The sequence below is a fragment of the Cervus canadensis genome, chromosome 26 (genome assembly GCF_019320065.1).
Source record: "Cervus canadensis isolate Bull #8, Minnesota chromosome 26, ASM1932006v1, whole genome shotgun sequence".
NCBI lineage: Eukaryota > Metazoa > Chordata > Mammalia > Artiodactyla > Cervidae > Cervus > Cervus canadensis.
The window spans coordinates 51,152,584-51,176,965 of NC_057411.1; the positions used below are offsets into that span (position 1 = coordinate 51,152,584).

General features: G+C 43.0%; 1 protein-coding gene across 12 annotated transcripts in view; it reads right to left on the reverse strand.

The window, feature by feature from the left end:
• ADD1 (adducin 1) overlaps window positions 1-24,382 on the reverse strand; it is a 91,364-nt gene that overhangs the window by 18,512 nt on the left and 48,470 nt on the right. For all 12 annotated transcript variants that reach the window (XM_043447834.1, XM_043447830.1, XM_043447835.1 and 9 more), the window contains exons 3-9: window positions 23,085-23,247; window positions 14,186-14,337; window positions 5,796-5,876; window positions 5,459-5,608; window positions 3,024-3,167; window positions 2,825-2,923; window positions 1,818-1,994 (exon numbers count right to left, since the gene is read on the reverse strand). In XM_043447834.1, the coding sequence (XP_043303769.1) occupies window positions 1,818-1,994; window positions 2,825-2,923; window positions 3,024-3,167; window positions 5,459-5,608; window positions 5,796-5,876; window positions 14,186-14,337; window positions 23,085-23,247 (966 nt within the window). The remainder of the gene's footprint in view (window positions 1-1,817; window positions 1,995-2,824; window positions 2,924-3,023; window positions 3,168-5,458; window positions 5,609-5,795; window positions 5,877-14,185; window positions 14,338-23,084; window positions 23,248-24,382) is intronic.

A 24,382-nucleotide genomic window follows, 5' to 3' on the forward strand; every position in this document is an offset into this window, starting at 1 on the left:
TTAGAGTTACCAACTCTAATTCTCTCTGCACCTTCCAGAAAGTACTGAGTGCAAAACATGTGGCAGGCTGGTATTCTCTTGATTTTTACTCCTCCCTCCCATTCCTCGCTGGGCTTGTAGGTGTAAGAGGAGGGAAAGGCCAAAGTGTCTGCCCAAGGGAGAGAGGAGGGCACGGTGAGACTGCAGTGCCCACGACCTTGCCCTGCCCGGCCCCCCCGGTGCTGGCCTCCGGGTCAGATGCCAGCGTTACCGCCCCCGGCCTCAGCCTGCTCTGGGGGACTCTCCTGAGATGGCACTACCCCAGCCTGCCTCTTCCGCTGGTCGTCTTCATGAGCTCAGTTCCCTTCCTGTCCCTACGCCCAGTCCTGGCTCCAGCCCCATCTCTGCCCCTGCAGCCGCCATGGTGCTCCGTAGGCACACGTCGAGGTGCTGGGCTGCATCTGGGATCTGTCTGTCACATCCCGACAAGGCCATGGACTCCCTGTGTTCCCGCGCACAGCTAGACAATGCGGTCAGTCGGTGCAGCCCAGCCTCCCGAGCAAGCGAGCTCAGCAGTCAGGAGAGCCTGCTCTCCATTCACCCCCTCCCCAGTCACACCCACACCGTCATCATCACTGCTCAGCCCATCACTCCCTGCTCTCCCTTGACAGCAGCAAACGTTCTCCCAAGTCAGAGAACTTCAGGGAGAAGAACCTTCTGAGGACACTTAGCACACGCTAAACCAGATCCATGAGTTCTTCTCTTCAGAAAAGTGAAACTTCCTGCCTCCTGAAGCCACCCATCCCCGCCAAGACCTGGTCCAATGGTGGGAACTCACGTGAAGCCGGCACCAGCCCGATTGATGGCTTCTCTGCCCCACACGCCCACTATTTAATGTCCATGTGGCCACAGGACGGACTCCTGAACCCTAAAAGATGTGATGCTGTAGCAGGAGAAGGGCCCAGCACCGAGCCATCCATCTTTACTGAGGTTGCTTTGACCCTAAGCGCCTTGCCATGAGTATTTAAACCGACTGGAGAGATCACAGACGGACCAGAAAGGCAGGGTCCTGACCCCTCAGCCAGGTCGCCTGTCGTGCCCGCGGCTGGGTCTCCGGTCGCACCAATGGCCAGGTTACAGTTGCCTCCTTTTTCCCAGCATAAGCTGTCACGGTTTGACCTCTTCTTTGAGGTCACTCTCAAGGGTCACCCTCTACAAAAATTTCCTCTATAATCCTTGCAAAAGGATGACATCCTTCACTGCAACCAGACAGGCCACATCCTACCACAGACTACTATAACATTCCTATTAAGCTGAAAGCCCCACGGTCATGCTCTGTACCACGCTGGGCTCCATGTGCAGGAGGCAGCAAAGGGTCTCCCATGCAACAGATCAGCAGCAAAATGTGTCAAACACAGCAGACAGGCCCCAAGTGGCTAGAATTTACTGTTAAAACAAATAAGACGCTCGGCTGACTGACTGATGCAGAAAGGCCCCCTGGACAGCTTGCTTTTGGGCTGATGTGTCCTGAGCTGACCCTGCTACTCGAGGACTCAGTTACCCAGCAAAGTACATTATCCTCTGTGCTACTATCCCCACACAAATAATGCTATCTCTAAAAACAAAAGGAGACAAGAAACCCTCACCAGTGTATTCAATCACAATTTAGCTTAGAACTTAAACTGCCCTGGTACACATTCATGGTTCTGGAGACTGAAAGCATTCTGACACTGCCTGAAAACAGTGATTTCATAATACCATTTCACTGGCTATAAAAACACCAACATCTGTGCTCTTAAGATCAAAGCAGTATCATCAAGTGGTGACCACATTCTTACCAGATTATCCAGCATCCGCATCAGGGCTTCAAACTCCTGCTCACCGATCTGCCACTTGGGCGGTGATCCGCTGCCTTCCCCTGCCGGGGACCCAGGGGCCCGGGACTTGGCTTTGTACTTTCCAGGATCCAGGAGGACTAAATTGTCTGGCCCTCCCGCACTTGCCAGAGTTCGAACCTTTTCCAAAATAAGCAAACACAACAGTTGGAGATCCTTACTGATCAAGCAGGTCAGATGACTATGAGAGATCACGTCAATAGAAATGGAGGTGTCAAAAGAAACCAAATCACTGCAAGAATAAAAAATTCAAGATGGAAGTGACAGGTAAATCACAAGACTATTTTCAGAAACTTGTCTTTAGCATGAAAAAATACTGGGCACTCACACCTTAAGAATAAAATGGGACTGTGGGAGAAGGTGAGGGTGGGATGTTTCAAAAGAACAGCATGTATACTATCTATGGTGAAACAGATCACCAGCCCAGGTGGGATGCATGAGACAAGTGCTCCGGCCTGGTGCACTGGGAAGACCCAGAGGAATCGGGTGGAGAGGGAGATGGGAGGGGGGATCGGGATGGGGAATACGTGTAAATCTATGGCTGATTCATATCAATGAAAAAAAAAAGAAAAAAAAAAAAGAATAAAATGGGAAAACAAAGCCCCTTCCAAGGTCATATAAAGGAGACTGGCAGCTGCTACTACACAGACATAAGTCGGGGTAACCACACAGATGTAAGTTGGGGTAACAATGAGGAATGTACAAACGGGGAGCTGAGCAGACCTGGCATAAGCAGCACCCAGAGCTGCTAGACTGTGGGCAAAGCTCTACTCCCTGCACCTACTTTTTCAAAAGAAGGGCCTGGGTTCAAATGAAATGACCCATAACAACATAAATAAGCACCTGATATCAGGGCCAGTATCTGCTAGCCCTCCATAAATGGTAGTGACTTACGTATTTGAAAAATTAAGTTAGAAATGACCAGACCACATGGAGTGGCCACCACCTACCTGGATCTCACACGCAACCACAAGGTTGTGGATGTAATAGAAGGCCTCCTCAACGCTCTCTCCAACAGACACAAGACCGTGATTCCGGAGAATAAGAACCTAAGGGAAGAATCAGGAAAGTTCTAGGGACCAGGCAAGAAGACAGACATGTTTTCTTCTTCCCTCGATAATTTAAATACCAGATTAGATGCCTACTGACCTTGCTTTTAGGCCCCAAATTTTTCTGAATTAAAATTTTTTCTTCCTCGTCGACCAGAATCCCATGATAATCGTGGTATGCCACTTCTCCAAGGGAAAGTGCCTCCGGGGAGATGGGCAAGAGGCCACACTTCATCGCAGAGACCTAGAAAACGAGCAGCGGCATTTGTGCAGACAAGTCAGGAGCGCACACGAACTGACAACTGGCAGATGCGCTCCTCAAACTGTTCTTTCAGAGATAAAGGAGACCGTGAAATTGAGGTAAGCCTTAAGATCACTTCCGGGTCTTATTACCAATGCATATTTTTAAAAATCAAAACCACCATTATCAAGGAAGACTTCAAAAAACTTTCACATCTTTCTGGATTTCTCCCACACTGACTGTAAACAAGAAGTGAGCTCAGACTTAATAAGATTAGCCCCAAAGCTGCTACAGGGAGAGACGATGGATTCCTCTAAATGAGGCACAATGCTGCAAAGAGAAATTTCTGAAGAGCTGAGAGGTTTTTGTGTACTTTTCAACCTTAGTTCACAGGTGTGATAGGAATACCTGAAAATCAGATAAAAGGAAATTTATAAAGGTTTAGGATAAGTATACTGTGTAATTTCTCTACATTTATTTAAGTGAAAAATCTAAGTGTCCATATAGCCCTTTAGTTTCCTTAAATTTCCCAAACTGACCTTAGAATATGCTAATTTTAAATGTCTTCTACCTAGACGAACAGACTCCAGAGATTTAAATTAAAACTAATAATTTCTTACAGAAAAGTTAATCTAAAAAGACAATACCCCCAAAAAAGGCAATATCATTATTTAATTCCTTTCACAGTAACAGCTTTTCTATACGATATTTCATTACAAAGTAAACTTACTTTGTTAAGTTTTAAAACAAATTACATGCTAGATTCTCAAAGGTACCTCTAAGAGTTCCTTTAAAAGCATGGATTTGTCGGGGCTGGAAGACCTATATCACTTGGAGAATGATATCTAATAAAACTGATGCCAACATTAAGACCCGTATCTTCAAAGTAAAGCAAATAAACCAGATTCTCATGTTCATCCATACAAGCAAAGATCTATGACATTAAAACATCTAGATAGAGTAAAATTCAGTATTTCTTAATCAATGAGGTCATCTGTCAAACACACAAGCTCACAAAGTCATTAAAATACCAAACTGGTGATGAAAAGCCAACCCAGCTAGCTCTTGCGTGTGTGGCTCACAGGGCTGTACTGACCACCAGAAAGCCTGTCTTCACACTGTGGGGCCTGAGGCTTTGTCAGACGGCCTGTTTGTACCAGAGGGCCCAGACTTGGTCATCAGCGTGGGGCGGGCTCCTGGCCAAGCGGCTGAGTCTCCTCTAACGGCCTGGACCAGTCACACCACACAGTTCACAGGATCTCAGCTCCCCAAGCAGGGACTGAACCAGGCAACAGCTGTGAACACGTGGAGTCCCACCCCCTGGACCACCTAGGACCTCCCTTCCCCCGTCTTCTTACTCCTCCCCAGTCACGATCCAACCTAGGGTCCACTGACTCCAGGCAGGTTACCTGTGGACGGCTGGCTGGGTTTGTCTCTAGGCCTCAATCTCTCCACCCACACAGGGCTCCTTGCCACAGTCCATCAAGCAGGCTCAAGTCTCCTATACCCTACTACCCTTCCACAGGAAGAAGCCCACAGGTCCTCCAGCCACCACCCCACCGCACCCCCTCTTCACCGCTCCTCCACCCACCCACCTCCCCACTCCTCTTCCCACTCCCCCTCTCAGACAAGGACTCCCCACTCACTGCTTCACTCTGCACTTTCCACACAGCCTCCCAGGCACTGAAGTCTCGCTCCCTCTCTAACACACCGATTCTTGTTAGGTCTTATGACGCTTTCAGATTTATTACGTTTTTCAAAATTCAGATAGATGGGCCTCCCTGGTGACTCAGTGGTAAAGTAAAGACTCCAACTGCTAACACTGAAGACACGGGTTCAAGCCCTGATCGGGAAGATTCCACGTGCCTCAGGGCAACTAAGCCCGTGTGCCACAACTCTTGAGCCTGGGCCCTAGAGCCTGGGAGTCAGAACTAGGGACGCCCACACGCTGCACCTACTGAAGCCTGTGTGCCCAGAGCCCGTGCTCCACAGCAAGAGAGGGGACCCCTCACTGCAACGAGAGAAACGCCCACGCAGCAACAAAGACCAGCACAGCCAAACGTAAGATAAATAAAAGTATAAAAAATGAAGTTTAAAAAAATTAGTAAATGGACCCCTTAAATACATATATATATCCAAAAGAAAGTCACATACGGTAGTAAAAAAAGTCTTCTAACCCAACGAGATGAAGGGCTCTGACTTGCTGCGACGAGAGGGCAACGCGGAGGAAAGGGGAAGCCCTGCCCGCCGAGCGCCCTGTGACCTCAGGCTCTGCCAGAGCAGCACACACTCACCGCAGCGCCGGCCGGTGTGTGAATGTGCACGACACACCTCACGTCCGGGCGTGCGGCGTAAATGGCGGAATGCAACGTGAAGCCAGCCTGGTTCACTCCCAGATTAGTGCTCCCACGATCTACTATGTCTCCTTGTAGATTGACTTTAACCTGCAATAAGAAAACAAACTTCAAGTATCACAAGGATTTCAAGTTGTCCTAACTAGAAATTATTTAAAACAAAGTTTAAAGTGTTAATAAGTAAAAGCTTTCCCCTGAGTTAATCACACAAAAACAGACTTTGCCCTTTTTCTTGACTTTTATATGTCTATGCCCAAGACGACAAGAACATTCTTACCAAACTGGACGCAGTCACTTCACTGTAGAGAAGTCCAAAAGGTACGATGAGGAAATGCTCCTGCTCAGAGCTCACCCTGGTCTGTGGGGAAAGTTACCAAATTAGCTCAAAAATCCTACTGAAACTACCTGCATCTCTTTCTGTCCACAGACTTACAAGTTTTCTGTGAACATTAGGTGTGCTACACAGGAATGCACTTAATTATAGGGCCTATCACAAAGCTAAGAGGTGATCTGAAAGCTTTCTATTATTACGCTGTAGTAGCTTATTAGGTACATAAAGTGTGACTTGATCATATTCATGATAATTAACCTTATGAAGAGAAAAACCTGTAGGCTACCAAACCAGTACCATGTGCTAAAAGGTGATCTCCTCAAGGGTGTAATAATGAAAACCAAGAGTTAGTTTTTAAAAGTCAAAATGTCTTTTATTTTTTTTTAAGTACTCAAAACCTAGAGGATAGTGAACAATCATAAAAACCACAAATAAGAGAAAGCTGCTCCTCTCTGCTTGATGAAAAGTTTCTACACATTGCACCCTCACTCCTCTGGTCTATTTCTTCCTTCTGCAATATAGTTCTCTTTCAACAATTTGTTCAATACAGATCTGTCACATATGATGGATTTGTGCGAGATGCTAGTTATGTAGTTAAGAGAGAAAAAAAAAAATGAGTCTTTCCTAAGAGAGGAGAAAAAAAGAGTCCTGTCCTAACGAAATGTAGTCTAATTTTTAATGATTTGGGAATAGATTCAACAGACTTCGCAAAGCTACTGGGATGGAATACATTTACTCCTGGGCCAAGAATTCTAACAAGGGTCAGACAGATGGAATTCATTGGTTGTTGGAAAGGCCTTACGGCATCTAGTCAACTTCCTCACCAGCGCAGTGACTTCTGCAGTGGCCCAAACAGAAATACATGTGGTGTCTGTGTGGACAGTGGCAGTGATGTCCTCAAATGGCCTGCCTCACTCCTTCACTCTGCAAATAGTCCCTGGTGGGCTACAGTCCATGGAGTCATAGACAGTCAGACTGAAATGACTTAGCACACACGCACACCCTTTTCTTACTGATAGTTCTTTATCTAGTCTGGATACTAATTCTTTGTTGGCTACCCCTGAGGCAGAAGCAGAAGATATTAAGAGGTGGCAAGAATACACAGAACTATACAAAAAAGATCTTCATGACCCAGATAACCACGATGGTGTGATCACTCACCTCAAGCCAGACATCCAGGAATGAGAAGTCAAGTGGGCATTAGGAAACATCACTATGAATAAAGCTAGTGGAGGTGATAGAATTCCAGCTGAGCTACTTCAACTCCAAAAAGCTGATGCTGTTAAAATGCTGCATTCAATACGCCAGCAAATTCGGAAAACTCAGCAGTGGCCACAGGACAGGGAAAGGTCAGTTTTCATTCCAATCCCAAAGAAAGGCAGTGCCAAAGAATGTTCAAACTACTGCACAACTGCACTCATTTCACACGCTAGCAAAGTAATGCTCAAAATTCTCCAAGCTAGGCTTCAACAGTATATGAACTGAGAACTTCCAGATGTTCAAGCTGTATTTAGAAAAGGCAGGGAAACCAGAGATCAAATTGCCAACATCTGCTGGATCATAGAAAAAGCAAGAGAGTTCCAGAAAAACATCTACCTCTGCTTCATTGACTAACTAAAGCCTTTGACTGTGTGAAACACAACAAACTGTGGAAAATTCTTCAAGAGATGGAATACCAGACCACCTTACTTGCCTCCTGAGAAATCTAAATGCAGGTCAAGAAGCAACAGTTAGAACTGGAAATGGGACAACAGACTGGTTCCAAATTGGGAAAGGAGTATGTCATGGCTGTATATTGTCACTCTGCTTATTTAAATTATATGCAGAGTACATCATGCAAAATGCCAGGCTGGATGAAGCACAAGCTGGAATCAAGATTGCCAGAAGTATCAATAACCTCAGATATGCAGATGACACCACCTTTATGGCAGAAAGCAAAGAGGAACCAAAGAGCCTCTTGATGAAAGTGAAAGAAGAGAGTGAAAAAGCTGGCTTAAAACTCAACATTCAAAAAACTAAGATTATGGCAACCTGTCCCATTAGTTCATGGCAAATAGTTGGGAAACAATGAAAACAGTGAAAGATTTTATATTCTTGGGCTCCAAAATCACTGCAGACGGAGACTGCAGCCATGAAATTAAAACATGCTTGCTCCTTGGAAGAAAAGCTATGAAAAACCTAGACAGCACATTAAAAAGTAGAGACATTATTTTGCTGACAAAGGTCCGTATGGTCAAGCGATGATTTTTCCAGTAGTCATGTATGGATGTGAGTGTTGAACCATAAAGAAGGCTGAGAGCCAAAGAATTGATGCTGCTGAACTGTGGTGTTGGAGAAGACTCTTGAGAGACCCCTGGACTGCAAGGAGCTCCAACCAGTCAAGCCTAATGGAAATCAACCCTGAATATTCATTCATTGGAAGGACTGATGCTGAAGCTGAAACTCCAATACTTTGGCCACCTCATGTGAAGACCTGACTCATTGGAAAAGACCCTGAGGCTGGGAAAGATTGAAGGCAGATGGAGAAGGGGACGACAGAGGATGAGATGGTTGGATGGCATTACTGACTCAATGGACATGAGTTTGAGCAAGCTCTGGGAGATGGTGAAGGACAGGGGAGACTGGCGTGCTACAGTTCATAGGGTCACAAACAGTCGGACACGACCAAGCAATTGACGACCACCAGCACCCATAAGGCAAAATATTCTAGATTGTAACCTTTTATTTTCACACTTTTTATGGTGTCTTTTAATGACAAGAAATTTGTTTAACATAGTCAAATGTATCCATCTTTTCTTTTATGATAAGTGCTTTGGTGTTGGTAAGACAACTTTCCTTCAGTCAGAGGTCAAAAGTCAATTTTTTTCATTTATATTGATCCTAACCTGGCAAGTTGAAGTCCATGCGGTCACAAAAAGTCAGACACGACTAAGCAACAAAATTATTAAAGTATTATTTTTCACATGTAATCCTTAAATCACTAGAATTGCTCGTTGAGTCTATAATGTATAAGTGGAAAATCCAATACAACTTTCCAACTCTGATTTTTCAATCCAGTTGTGCCAGCACCAATCATAGCCTGGTCTATCATTCCCTTGCCGATCTGCAATGCCAACTCTTATGCATCTGCTTTCAATAGACGCAAATCCAGTTCTGGGTTCTGTCTCACTGGTTTATCCATTTCTTCCTTTGCCTAAAGCACGCTATTTTAATTATCATCATATTGTAAGTTTGACACTTGATAGGAAAAAATTACCATATTACCTGCTTTTTCAGGAGTGCCTTGTCTATTCTAGGCCTTTTCCCTACACATAAATTTTAGAAGCATGATGTCAGGTCCCACATTAACAAAAATACTACACAGCCAGTTGTAATCAGTTCTTTTCTCTTCGTGTGTATGTGTGTATTTACACACATAATTCATATAGCTATAACAGTACACACTTTATACTCTCATAATAATTTCATGCTTTCACATGGTGTTTATAATGGTTTTTCATAATATGTAATAGTCTCTCAAACTGATGTTTAATAACTGAGCCATTTCCCACCTACTGCAGGATATTAAGACTCAAATATACATAATGTTTTCTTCCTTTTTTAAAAAATTTCAGCTGTGCAGCACACAGGCCTCTCTTAATTGCAGTGTGCAGGCTTTCAAGTTGCGGTTCCTGGGCTTAGTTGCCCTGCAGCATGTGGGATCCGAGTTCCCCAACCAGGGATCGAACTCGCATCCCCTGCATTGAAAGGAGGATTCTTAACCATGGACCACCAGTGAATTCCCCGTGTTTTCTTCTTTGACTTCTTTCCTAACCGTATTTTTCCAACAGTGAGTTCAACAGATCTACACATTTTAATGGAAAAAGTTTAAAACATACAATTTTCTGAATTGCAAACAAAAAGAAGAAAGTGCTAAACACTAAGCCCCAGAATGAATGAAAAAAAAAAAAAAAAACACATTTCAAAGGAAGTTTTCTAGTCCCCAGTGGACTAGCGCTGGTGTCATTTCATGTCTTCCCACATTTAATACCCCTTCTCTGTGCCCAAGGAATGAGTGTTAACGTCTTTCACTCAAAACCAAATATACCTGACTTTGTTTCAGGCAAAAATGCCTGTCATGTCCCCAGAGCACAGCGCACTGTGCACCCCCACCCCTGAAGCTCTCCACCTCAGAGGGTTAACACATCACGTGGAACGCAGCACGGAGGTGAACCCAGCACTCCACTGACACCAAGAGGTGTTTGGGGCAGAAAGGCCCTGCCATCAGCTCAGTGCCACCAAGAGAGGAAGCCCAGCTGGGCCATCCTGTTTTCTGGCCCCACCCCCACCCCACCGAAAGCTTCTCTAAATCCAAAACAATCTTAAGATAGCAATGTAATTCAGACAATCATCCCCAATCCTCTAACACCTGTTAGCACTCTTAAATCCCTTTAGCGGGAAATCTCTTGCCCTCTTTCAGAGAAAGGGCACAATGACCTCTGGGCACACTGGTTGTACTGATACTGTTAATATGTCTTTTCTTAAACCTGTATATGAAAATACCTAGACTTTGAAATTAAAAAATTGATGCCATAAATAGTTAAAAAAACAAAAACCTTCTTTCTTAAAGATCCTATAGCTCACAAGCTATAAGAAGTATTTTTTGGTAACTTCTTTTTTATTCAGTGTTAAGTCCCAAGCAGAACACTTATAGAAAAGTTAAACAACTAATGTTTTAATTCTGCCAAGTCCTAAATAATTAAAGGTGGAAAAAGGAGCAATTTAAGCAATTCAAACTTATTTAAATAGCATTCATAACAGGACTAGCACTAAACAGTTTTTAAAGACCCAGAGAATGTAAGGTGGCATTAAGCCAAGGATCATAGTTCCTATTAGTGATGCAATGTTTTCATGGAACTAATTTTTAGGCAACCATTTAGCATTACATCTCTACACAAAGCATTCTGTCAAATATGATTAGTCACAGCGGCCAGCAGTTTCCACGCAGGCACCAGGAGAGCCGGCACTTGTGGGAGGCTAACTGGATCCACTGATCAAACAAAAGACACCGTGGAGTGCCTGTTTCATAATTTTACTGAAGCAGAACTTCAGTTCAACTGGAGATTTCATTCCGTCATTCCATCCAAGAGTTTACAATGTTCCTCCTGTGCCCAGCACAGGAACTGGTCCTAGGGACACAACCAGAGGCTCCCGTCATGGAGCTGATATGGACGACAAGCAAGCGCACAGTGTGGACGGCAGTGACTGCCATCAGGGACGTGGAGCAGGAGAGCCAGGTGGAGGGGGCACCCCACAAGCACGGCAGTGTGGATCCAAGAGCCAGACTCGCACTGTGAAAGGTTCACTTTCGCAGCAACGTAGAGAACAGACACAGGGCAAGTCAACTCAGTTCATCTAGCAAAGATTCCTATCACGTCCCAGAAGCACAGTGCCCTGCTCCAGAGGTGGGCCTCAGACCACCATCATAAAGGTTACTGTTCCCTGGGGTCAAGAGTGGAGCTGAGGGCTTCTCTGATGGCCCAGTGGCTGGGGGTCCACCTTGCAATGCAGGGGATATGGATTGAATCCCAGGTCCCAGAAGATTCCACATACCAAACACTGAGCCCGTGTGCCACGATTATTGAGCCTGCACCCTGAAACTACTGAAGTCCACACGCCCTAGAGCCCGTGCTCTGCAACAAGAGAACCCACTGCAATGAGAAGCCCGCACACTGTAACTTGAGAATAGGTCCTATTCTCCACAACTAGAGAAAAGCCTGCATAGCAAGTGAAAAGACACAGTGAAGTCAAAAATAAATAAATATCGTTTTTTAAAAAAAAGAAGAAAAAAATGCAACTATCAAAAAAAAAAAGAATAGAGCTGAACTAAATACCAGTGATTATGAGACCACAAGTAAAACACACCTACACACGTGTGTTAAGTATTGTTTCCTGAGTGTGTTAAATATGCAGAAAAGGGTAATCAAAACAGCTATTAACTCTGGTTATCTCAAGGCGTTAAAAGTACTCAGAGGACTATAACTTCTTCTTTTATATCTGTGTGAGGTACCTTTGCTACAATAAATATATATTTAAAATATTCAATGAAAGAAATTACAAAAGCAGACGAGATCAAGTGGTTCAAAAATGAGATCACCTCTAGGAGAGAGACAAGAAACAAGAGAGCAAAGGGGAGGGGAGGGGAGGGGAGGGGAGGGGAGGGGAGAAAGCCAGAAACCTCACAACATACTGCTGTTGTTCAGGCGCTCAGTCAGGTCCAGCTCTTTGCGACCCCATGACTGCAGCAGGCCAGGCCTCCCTGTCCATCACCAACCCTCAGAGCTTGCTCAAACTCATGTCCATCGAGTCAGTGATGCCATCCAACCATCTCATCCTCTGTCATCCCCTCTCCCTCCCACCTTCTATCTTTCCCAGCCTCAGGGTCTTTTCCAATGAGTCAGGCCTTCGCATCAGGTGGCCAAAATATCAGAGCTTCAGCTTCAGCTAAATATTCCAATGAATATTAAGGACTGATCTCCTTCAGGATGGACTGGTTGGATCTCCTTGCAGTCCAAGGGACTCTCAAGAGTCTTCTCCAACACCACAGTTCAAAAGCATCAATTCTTCAGCGCTCAGCTTTCTTTATGGTCCAACCCTCACATCCATACATGACTACTGGAAAAACCATAGCTTTGACCATACAGGCCTTTGTCGGCAAAGTAATGTCTCTGCTTTTTAATGTGCTGTCTAGATTTGTCATAGCTTTTTTACCAAGGAGCAAGTGTCTTTTAATTTCATGGATGCAGTCCCCATGTGCAGTGATTTTGAACCACAAGAAAATAAACTCTTTCACTGTTTCCACTGTTTCCCCATCTATATGCCATAAAGTGGTGGGACTGGATGCCATGATCTTAGTTTTTTGAATGTTGAGTTTTAAGCCAGCTTTTTCACTCTCCTCTTTCATAACGCATTAGGAATCTAAAAAAGTAGGAAGTGATGGAATGCTAAGCCAGGAAACAAAGTCAGACCTGCAGGTAGGAGTCAGGACACTGCAGCATGTGGTCAGGAATATAAAATGGGCACAAACATCAGGAAAGAGGTGCCATTTTCCTGGCAACACAACACGGTCATCTGTGGGGAGGAGGGGCTGGGAGAGCTGCACACAGGAGAAGACACTGGAGAGACCTGAGTGAGCCTGAAGAGAGGCGTCCAACCGCTGTCAGACAGCAGTGCGGGTCCACTTGAGCCTGAGGCTGTCAATCTATGGAGAAAGCCAGCAGGCTCTCAGCTTCTCAGGTACAGGGAGGAATAATACAGTGCTGGCAGAGAGTATCACTGAGATGATGGACCCTGAAAGCCAGGCTGGACATGACGGAGAGAACATGGCTGACGGGCCAAGATACAGAAGGAAAACCCCAGAAAGGCAGGACTTGTCTCTTTTACTGATACAACCCCAGAGTCAGAATCATGCCCAGTACAGAGCAATAAATAGTTACAGCAGATGCCCAGTAAAAACTCATTGCAAGAATGAACTAAAGAAAATAAGAGGTCCTAATAATGTTGATAAATGGCTAACTGGAATAATTGAAGAATTAAGTATGAAAAACAGAAGGCTTTGGTCAAAGTAGGAAAGAAAATATCTTCATTCTTGGCATTTTAGCAATAAGAAGAACTTTTTGTTGTTGCCGTTTAGTCACTAAGTTGTGTCCAACTCTGCAACCCCATGGACTGCAGCATGCCAGGCTTCCCTGTCTTTCACTATCTCCTAGTTTGCTCAAACTCATGTCCGTTGAGTTGGTGATGCCATCCAACCATCTCATCCTCTGCTGCCCTCTTGTCCTCCCACCTTCCATCTTTCCCAGCATCAAGGTCTTTTCCAATGAGTTGGCTCTTCCCATCAGGTGACGGAAGTGTCAGAGCTTTAGTTTCAGCCATCAGCCCTTCCAGTGAGTATTCAAGGTTGATTTCCTTTAGGATTGACTGGTGTGAGCACCTTGCTATCCAAGGGACTCTCAAGAGTCTTCTCCAGCAGCACAACTCGAAAGCATCAATTCTTCGGCATTCAGCCTTCTTTCCAGTGCAACTTTAAAGAGAACTTTAGGAACTGCCTATAATTTGGTTAACACTCATTTATTAGGTTATCATCAAGAAAAGAGTTTTAAAGAACTACTGTCCTCATAACTTTTAATTCAAACTGGCTAAATCTCCGATTATTATATGGTGCAGTCAGGAATCAGAAGAAAGGTATCCCAAGACTTTGGCTTAACCAGATTCCCTCTTCCTCTTAATGAAAAGAGGTGGTGCTAGACACATAATATTCCACTTTTTGTTCAGTTATGACCCCATTCAATACTCACTGTGATATGATTGTAGATAAGTTGAGACCATCCAAAGAGATCCGCTAGTCTATAAAACGCTGCCAGTTTACACCGCAGTAACTTCTCCCCTTTGTCATAGGCAATAGAATCAGACCCTCTCAGGTCATTCACAGGAGTCACCATACCAAGACCTGAAATATAAAAGGAAAAAAAAATTTTCAAAGACTTAATGTTTCTTGTCAAATGTAACTCAAACAACAACAGTAGAGATACTAATCCTCCCACAATGGGTCATGAGGTAAGTCTTGAAAATGTCCAAGGCTATTTTATAAAGGCTATGTTCCCCAAAATTAATACAAAAATTAGGGTAGAAATCAATAACAAAAAAGTAGCAAATTTGTGGGATGCAGTAAAGGAATACTTAGGAGGAAATTTACACTATTAAATATATAGATTAGAAGGGTTTTTTTTTAAATGATCTAGGTTTCTACCTTATAAAACTGCAAATTAAGCTCAAAAAGAAAAAAGCAATAAAGATCAAGCAGATAGGAATCAAACAAAAACAGAGAAAAGCTGATTTAATCCTGAGAAGGTTAAAAAAATAACAAAATGAAAAACGAAAGGAAATAAAACACATTTCCAGCCCAGACTCATCAACAAAATACAGCAAAGACAGAAATTACCAACATGAACAAGCAAGAGGGAATATCACTACATATGCTATTGACATTAAAGGGATAATATGAACATCTATGACAGCAAATTTTTAAACTTAGATGAAACAGACAAATTCCTTGAAAGACAAAAATTTTTAAAGTTCACTCTGGAAGAAATAGACATATTGAACAGCCTTATTCATTAAGCTGAATTTGCAGAAAAAAACATTCCCCTAGGGAAAACTCTGGGCCTAGATGCCTGTGGTGTCAATTCTATTGCTCATTTAAGGAAGAAACAGTATCAATTCTGTACAAATTCTTCCAGAGTATTCTACACAAATTCTTCCAGAACACTTCCCAACTCATTCTCTGACCCAACATTACCTTGATATCAAAACCACACAAAGACATTATAGTACATGATATTACAAGAAGAAATAGACCAATATCTCTCATGAACACAGACCAAATATACTCAACAAAATTTCAGCAAATAATCCAGCAACATATAAAAAGGATGTGACTTCTCAGAGTGGTGCAGTAGTAAAGAATCCACTGGACAATGCAGGAAGCACAAGAGACATGGGTTCAATCCCTGGGCTGGGAAGATTCCCCTGGAGTAGGAAATGGCAACCCACTCCAGTATTCTTGCCTGCTAAGTCCCATGGACAAAGGAGTCTATTGAGCTACAGTCCATGGGGCCACAAAGAGCCAGACACAACTGAGCACAAACACACACACACACACATAAAAAGAGTAACACCTCATAACTTAGGGAGTTTATCCCAGGAAAGAAAGATTGGCTCAGTATTCATAAATCAATCAATATAATCGCCATGTTCAACTAAAATAGAAAAATCATGAAATCACTTTAACAGATGCAGAAAAAGCATTTTGTAAAATTCAACATTCATTTGGGATAAAATCTCTCAACAATTTAGTCATAGAAGGGAATAACCTTAATTTGATAAGGGACATATACAAAAAAACTACTAAAAATATCAAACAAAATGATGACAATGTTCACTCCTAAGATCAGGACAATGCAAGGATGTATGAATACTCTTGCACTCTTAATAAATACCATACTAGGGATTCTAACCAGTGCAATAAGGCAAGAATGAAGAAAATAAACAAAAACACACACTGGAAAGGAAGAAAAAGAAAGTATTTGACTGCATGATCATTCTTGGTCATGACATAATTATTCTTGTCATATATTGTCTGCTAAGTCGATTCAGTCATGTCCAACTCTTTGCAACCCTACAAACTGTAGCCTGCCAGGCTCCTCTGTCCATGGGATTCTCCAGGCAAGAATATTGGAAAAGGTCGCCATGCCCTCCTCCAGGGGATCTTCCCTGTTATATACTGCTGATTTGATTTTAATTATGAACTGTCTCAAGCATACAGAAAAGTACAGAGAAAATAATCTGTGGAAACTGAAACGCAAAGTGAATAGCATAGGACTCTCAAAAGGGGAGGGGAGCATGGGAGTGAGAAGAGGAGAAAACAGAAGAAAAAATTCAGATAAAAACAAGGAAGGAGAATTAAATAAGCTGCCATATTTTAGCACTTCACAAAAACAACAGAAGAGGGAGCCCTGGAGTCAGGATTCCTAAACCAGAGTCCTCCAGGAAAATTAATTCATGTAAAAATAAACAGAAAAATATGATCAAATACCACACAAAAACTATTAAAATAAAAAGGAAGAAAATCACATTCCTACACATAATGAAAGCATACAAGAAAGAAATGTCCACAAAACAAATGAAAACTATAACCTATTATTTCATAAAAAATAAAAGCATTAAAAATGAAAGTGAAAGGGTCAGTTGCTCAGTCGTGTCTGACTCTTTGCAACCCTTCAACTACAGCCCACCAGGATCCTCTGTCAATGGGACTTCCCAGGCAAGAACACTGGAGTTGGGCTGCCATCCCCTTCTCCTGGGGACCTTTCCAACCCAGGGATCAAATCCAGGTCTCCTGCATTGCAAGCAGATTCTTTACCATCTGAGACACTAGGGAAGGTATGAAAAAATTTTAATATAATTAGAAAAATTCAGAAATGAGGGATGGAATGTAAATGCAATTATATATAAATGAAAAACACTTTTAAAAATAAATACTAAAAAGAAGCATAAAGGTGAGAAAGAAGAAAAACCTTTTAAATCATAAAGAAATGAAGAAAGTGATTTAAAAAAAAAAGGACTTTAAAAAAAGTGACAGTTAAAGAAGACAAAGAAAATCCAACATGGGTATACTAGGAAACAAAAGCAAGTGAACGGAACAAATACTAAAAACTAACTCAAGAAAACACTCTGAAAATAACAAAGATTTGGAAGGGAAAGGCACATTATCTGAGAAAACTGATCTAGAAGAATCAACACCAAGACATATTCTGGCAAAATTTCTGGACTCTAAATAAAGAAAAAAATATATATATAGTCAACCATCAAGGAAAGAAACCAAGTAACTTATATGGAAATACTGTCTTCAAATTCCAAGAAAATGAATTATGTATTTAAGATACATACAAAATACATACAAAATAGGAAATGTGAGCCAATGATTTTATACCAAACTAAATAAAAACCACACTGTCTCAGGGAACACTGATACAAGGACTGGTGGTGAGCATTCTCTCTCTCTCTCTCTCTCTCTATATATATATATATATATATGTATATATATATATTACAGGATTAAATTTCCGAGGTGGCACTAGTGGCCAAGAATCCACCTGCCAATGCAGGAGACGTGGATTCAATTCCTGAATCGGGAAGATCCCCTGGAGCAGGAAATGGCAACCCACTCCAGTACTCCTGCCAAGAAAATCCCATGGACAGAAGAGCCTAGTGGGCTACAGTCCATTGGGTCTCAGAGAGTTGGACGTGACTGATCACACAGACTGATTCACAGGATTAAGTTGTCAACTGTTGACACTGAATGAATCGCAATAAGGGAAGACCATTACATGCAATGGTTACATGCTCTGACAACAGAGAATTTAACTATTTTACAACATGAAGAGAGAATATACTGGTATAGGACTGATACTGTATGTGGTATGTGGGAAAAATCAAATGAGTTATCATGTAATATTCAACATTTGTTTTCCTCCTGTCCTGGAGAACCAGAATTCTTGAAAGAGAAAGGAAAACAAATGTCAGATAGAAAAGGTTAAATAAAAAAACCCTTAGACCTGAATTTGAACTGAAATTATGATTTCTATATCAGTTCAGTTCAGTTGCTCAGTGTCCGACCCTTTGCAAACCCATGAACCACAGCATGCCAGGCCTCCCTGTCCATCACCAACTCCTGGAGTCCACCCAAACCCATGTCCATTGAATCGGTGATGCCATCCAACCATCTCATCCTCTGTCGTCCCCTCCTCTGTCGTCCCCTTCTCCTCCTGCCCTCAATCTTTCCCAGCATCAGGGTCTTTCAGATGAGTCAGCTCTTCACATCAGGTGGCCAAAGTACTGGAGTTTCAGCTTCAACATCAGTCCGTCCAATGAACACCAAGGACTGATCTCCTTTAGGATGGACTGGTTTGATCTCCTCGCAGTCCAAGGGACTCTCAAGAGTCTTCTCCAACACCACAGTTCAAAAGCATCAATTCTTCGGCGCTCAGCTCTCTTTATAGTCCAACTCTCACATCCATACATGACTACTGGAAAAACCATAGCCTTGACTAGACGGACCTTTGTTGGCAAAGTATTGTCTCTGCTTTTTAATGTGCTGTCTAGGTTGGTCATAACTTTCCTTCTAAGGAGTAAGCATCTTTTAATTTCATTTCTGCAGTCACCATCTGCAGTGATTTTGGAGCCCAGAAAAATAAAGTCAACCACTGTTTCCCCATCTATTTGCCATGAAGTGATGGGACCAGATGCCATGATCTTAGTTTTCTGAATGCTGAGCTTTAAGCCAACTTTTTCAGTCTCCTCTTTCACTTTCATCAAGAGGCTCTTTAGTTCTTCTTCACTTTCTGCCACAAGGGTGGTGTCATCTGCATATCTGAGGTTATTGATATTTCTCCTGGCAATCTTGATTCTAGCTTGTGCTTCTTCCAGCCCAGCATTTCTCATGATGTACTCTGCATATAAGTTAAACAAGAAGGGTGACAATATACAGCCTTGACATACTCCTTTTCCTATTTGCAACCAGTTTGTTCCATGTCCAGTTCTGTTGCTTCCTGACCTGCATACAGATTTCTCAAGAGGCAGGTCAGGTGGTCAGGTATTCCCATCTTTCAGAATTTTCCACAGTTTATTGTGATCCACACAGGGAAAGGCTTTGGCATAGTTAATAAAGCAGAAATAGATGTTTTTCTGGAAATCTCTTGCTTTTTTGATGATCCAGCAGATGTTGGCAATTTGATCTCTGGTTCCTCTGCCTTTTCTAAAACCAGCTTGAACATCTGGAAGTTCATGGTTCACGTATTGCTGAAGCCTGGCTTGGAGAATTTTAAGCATTACTTTACTAGCGTGTGAGATGAGTGCAATTGTGCGGTAGTTTGAACATTCTTTGGCATTGCCTTTCTTTGGGATTGGAATGAAAACTGACCTTTTCCAGTCCTGTAGCCACTGCTGAGTTTTCCAAATTTGCTGGCATACTGACTGTGGCACTTTGATGGCATCATCTTTCAGGATTTCTATATACTCATAATTATACTTACAATTCCAGTATATCAACATAGTATATAAATCACCAGGTGATCTATATTTCCTATCTTTGTGCACTAAAAAGGACTAGAAAGAATGACTAACCAGTCAGTAGCAAAAAGCATTCCTAGCACCGAGACTAAAATTTCATTTTTCACAAAAAGAAATCCAAGGTTTCTTAGAGAAATGGCTGACTCCAGATGTGGGGCAGGAAATGTACACAATGAACATCTCCCACAGGGGTCGGGTGGACGCTGTCAGAGATAACTGGCTCAGAATCTCTCCAGTCAAAGGCTGTGGTATCAGAAAAGAGAACTGCAATGTTTTGAAACACACTGAATATATTTAAATCCATTCATCCAAAATACTACTAAAGAGACAATAATTGGTTGCTTTAGAAGTATGACAGGAAACCAACCTCTCATTCTGAAAAGGGTTTTCCCAGCAGTCACGTATGAGTACGGATGAGAGAGCTGGACCATAAAGAAGGCTGAGCACCAAAGAATAGATGCTTTTGAACTGTGGTTGGAGAAGACTCTTGAGAGTCCCTTGGACTGCGAAGAGATCCAACCAGTCCACCCTAAAGGAGATCAGTCGTGAATTTTCACTGGAAGGACTGATGCTGAAGCTGAAACTCCAATACTTTGGTCACCTGATGTGAAGAATGGACTCATTGGAAAAGACCCTGAGGCTGGGAAAGATTGAAGGCAGGAGGAGAAGGGGAAGACAGAGGAAGAGATGGTTGGGTGGCATCACCAACTCGATGGACATGAGTTTGAACAAGCTCCAGGAGATGGTGATGGACAGGGAAGCCCAGCGTGCTGCAGTCCATGGGGTCGCAAAGATTTGGACACGACTGAGCGACTGAGCTGAACTCTTCCTATATGAACTGTATCGTGGGGTAAGCAAAAGAGCTGAGAGGAAGCTTCACTCTGTGTGCAGGCTGAGCGCTGATTTCCAGTGGACTGCAGCAAGGAAGCTGCTCTGCTTTGTATGAAACCCTGCCCGAGAAGCCGGTCACCTATGAACGGCTTAGCACCAAGTTCATGAGGCAGCGCCCTTTCTGGTTACTTACCATTTCCCAGGGAAGTTTCTCTTTACAGAAGTATTCTAACTAGTAAATACAGAAGAAGGAATGACAGAGTTAAAATATCACCATCTTGGAACTTTTGTTAAATTAACGGATCCAGGCACTGAGCATGCATGGCTGCTCCAACACAAATGGCAACAAGCAGACATATGCACCTGCTGACAGAACTCAGTGACACCTATCTAGTGGGCTCACCAAAGAACAGAATCCAAATATACCCAGGCTTCCAGACCCAGCTACCAATTTACCATAAATACAACAGACAAAAGGGACGTGTTAGCACCATGGAGATGGAGTCAGCAGAATCCAAGACTGCAGTGAACTCTACAGGTCAATGAATCCCATTTTCTTTAAAGGTGTCAGGAGAAAAAGAGAGATAGAGGGGCCATTTGTAGCTTTAAAAATGCTTACAAGGCATTAAGTAAAAAAGACAAACACTAAAGCATCGAGCGTAAGGCTGGCCATTTGGGTGATAAAACTATAAAGAGAGCAAGGCAGCAACACCGTGCAACTCAAGATGGCAATTCCTTCTAAGAGGGCCAACAGGGGCAGGGCAAGCCTCTGATAAAACTTTAATTCTTAACCAAGGTATTGGTTATAAAGGAGTTCACCTTAAAACCATTCATAAAATATATATATTTTTGTCCTATGCCATCTATCTATGCTATATTCCACAACAAAGGTTAACATTTGTATAAAAATTTTATATTTAAGAGAGAAATTATTAGAAACAATTAAAACTAACTAGATTTTTTTCTTCCTTCTTTTTTTGGTGCAGCACTATTAAAATTTCCTTTATCTCTGATTAGAAGACAATATATGCTTTTCTGGTAAGCAGCCTGAGGTAACCTCTATAAATGGTTCCCTATTCATTTGACCCAGAAAACCCCACAAAATCATGCAAATCAAGAGGTTCAAATCTTCATGTACTTTGAACAGTCATGAAACTGCCCCAGCAATTAAGGGCATGCATATCCGAAAAGCCACAAAGTATCTGAAGGATGTCCCTTTAAAGAAGCAGCATGCCATTCCGTCATAACAGTGATGGAACTGGTAGGTGTGCACAGGCCAAAGAGAGGGGTTAGATTCAGGGTCGGTGGCCCAGAAAGAGTGCTGAGTTTTCCCTGCACACACTCAAAACCGCAGGGAGTGACGCTGAGCTTAAGGGGCTCGATGCAGACGCTCTGGTCACTGAGTGCATCGGGGTGAACAAAGCCCCCAGGACTCACAGAGTTTATGGTCGGATAAGCCACGCACGAGTTCCCCCTGCCATGCTGACAGGATCCTTACTGAAAGAAAGAGCGCACTGCTCTCAAGCCGGAAGAGAAGGCTGCACAAAAGAAAGAGACACCCCAGAAGAACTGAACAAACAAAAACTTAGGGCCTGGGAATAAATGCCACAAAAAATAAATGCAAATAAAACAAAGAAAAAACACACAATATGTGAGCAAATATATTAATTGTCCTTTATTACCCAATTCATATAAATATCACTAGACTCTATTAGAAATCCATGTGAAAACATGAAAACCTAATGACTATCATTTGACTTGAGGATGGAAGTATGAGTTAGTAAATTATATGTGATTCTTAACACTCTGTGGCTATCAATGATATTATCACTTGGGTGAAAGTCAATTAACTTCTAAGAATAGAAAGCAGACAGGAAAACAGCAAATGCACATGATCTGAGGGAAACCAAAACCTTCAGTCAGTGAGTCAGAGGCTGACTATCCAGCTCATCAGACTGATCCAAGCGCAGCGCACAGTGGCTGCGATGAGCTGACCTGCAAGGTGCCGCCTGGCCAAGTTCATGTGCACAAACTCAACAGCCATAGCAAAGCACCATCTCTGCACAACGAACCATTCTGTGCTCACATTCACCCACCCAGCATTTCCCTTCTGACTTTCTTCTGGAATTTCTCTGTTTCTCATTCATTTGCAAACAGCAGTGAAGAATGGTAAATAAGACAGGCTGGCTTGGCTGAAATAAGTTCAGGCAAAATCAACATGCTTCTCCCCAAGCATTATTTCTGATTAGTTTTCTTCTCTTTAATTCACAAAGGGTCTGAGAAGCCACATATTAATCAAAAGTCATCTGCCTAAGAAATAACAGAGTCACTGGCTCATAACAAAAGGAGCCCTCTACAGTCTGTCTGATGGCTCAGTCGGTAAAGACTGCCTGCAGTGCAGGAGACCCAGGTTCGATCCCTGGGTCGGGAAGATCCCTTGGAGAAGGAAATGGCAACCTACTCCAGTATTCTTGCCTGGAGAATTCCATGGACAGAGAAGTCCGGTGGGCTAAAGTCCACGGGGTCACAAAAGAGTCAGACACGACTGAGCAACTAACACAGAGTCAAGATATTTTTAGGCCTATCTTTTACTATAACTAAAGTTCAATTTAAAAAGAAAAACAAAACTCAATTCCATGTGTTACACTATGTGTGCTCATCTATTTCACATAACAGAGAGCTAGGAAATTCGACCTGGAAAACGGCAGAGCATGTGTACAGTCAGAAACTACTCACTCATGTTCAAGGCCGCCATTCCCCCCTGTGGAGCTGCCGGGTAGACATTGGGTACGTTTGTGGTCATGAAATCTGCAATCTGCTGCAATGCCAACAGGCCTGTGGGATTCTTCCCCTTCTTGAACTGCTCCTGTATCATTGACTCCAATTCTTCACAGAAAGCCTAATAAAAGGCAAATTAAAACAATAAGACACAAGGCAATGGTAACTATCACACAGACCAACTTTTTTTGTTTGTTTTCATCCACTGCTGCAAAGGCAAATGGATATTCTCATACATCACTACTTGGAACATATATTAGTGCATTCTTTTTGGAAAGTAATTTAACATGCTAAAAGCTAAACAATCTGAATAAACATTCTATTCCTAGGAATCATTTCTAAAGAACTAATCAGAGATGTGCTCAAAGATTTATTCATAAGGATGTTCATTCCAGCATTACCAATAAAAGGGAAAAGAGTTAACAGTCTACATTTTAAACAGAAGAGAACTGATTAAATACACTCAGTCACCTTATAATGGAATTCTATGCACACATTCAACATGAAAGGCCAAAAAAATTAAATGACACTAGGCACTGAGGACATATAGATACCAGGAAACACACACACACACACACACACACACAACTGCTTTGCCATCAAAGAACTTAAAACTTAGTAAGGGAAATGCAAAAAGAAAATGTCCCCAGTACAAGGGACCAACCCTCTGTCTCAGCAGCATTCCGGATGACCCACATGTGCATACAGGGCCGAGTGCAGCGATGACCAGGGAGCCTGGAAACAGCCACCTGAACCCCAGACCCCGCTCCCAGCAAGCAGTCACCAACAATGACCTTGTCTGCTGGCTCGGTCCTGACTCCAGACGTTTCAGCAGCCACACTCCCACCTCTCAGCCCTCTGATGGCCTCTCCCCAGTGCCCATGTCATTCAGTTCACTGGGGCCTCCTATTTCCCCCCTCACCCAAGCACATGTTCTCCACACACCCTCTCCTAGCGTCCAGCTCACCCGCCCCTCAACCCCATTATGATCCTAAGACCTCATGGCGAGCCGGCATCGTCCCCCTCACTCAGCTGAGGCCCTTGGTTTAACACTCTAAGCACGACCTTGCTTACAGCTCTGCCTCCCTGCCATTTCATCTGGCAAAATCCCAGCCCCAGGTAAGTTCAACTCTCCACCCTTTCTATTCCTGAGCACTGGCCCGAGTGCACCCTTCCGAGTGCGTTCCCGGCTTCTCATACCACCTCCCTCATCTACTCCTCTTGCCTTCTCTACACTGCTCCACGTGCCCACTCTG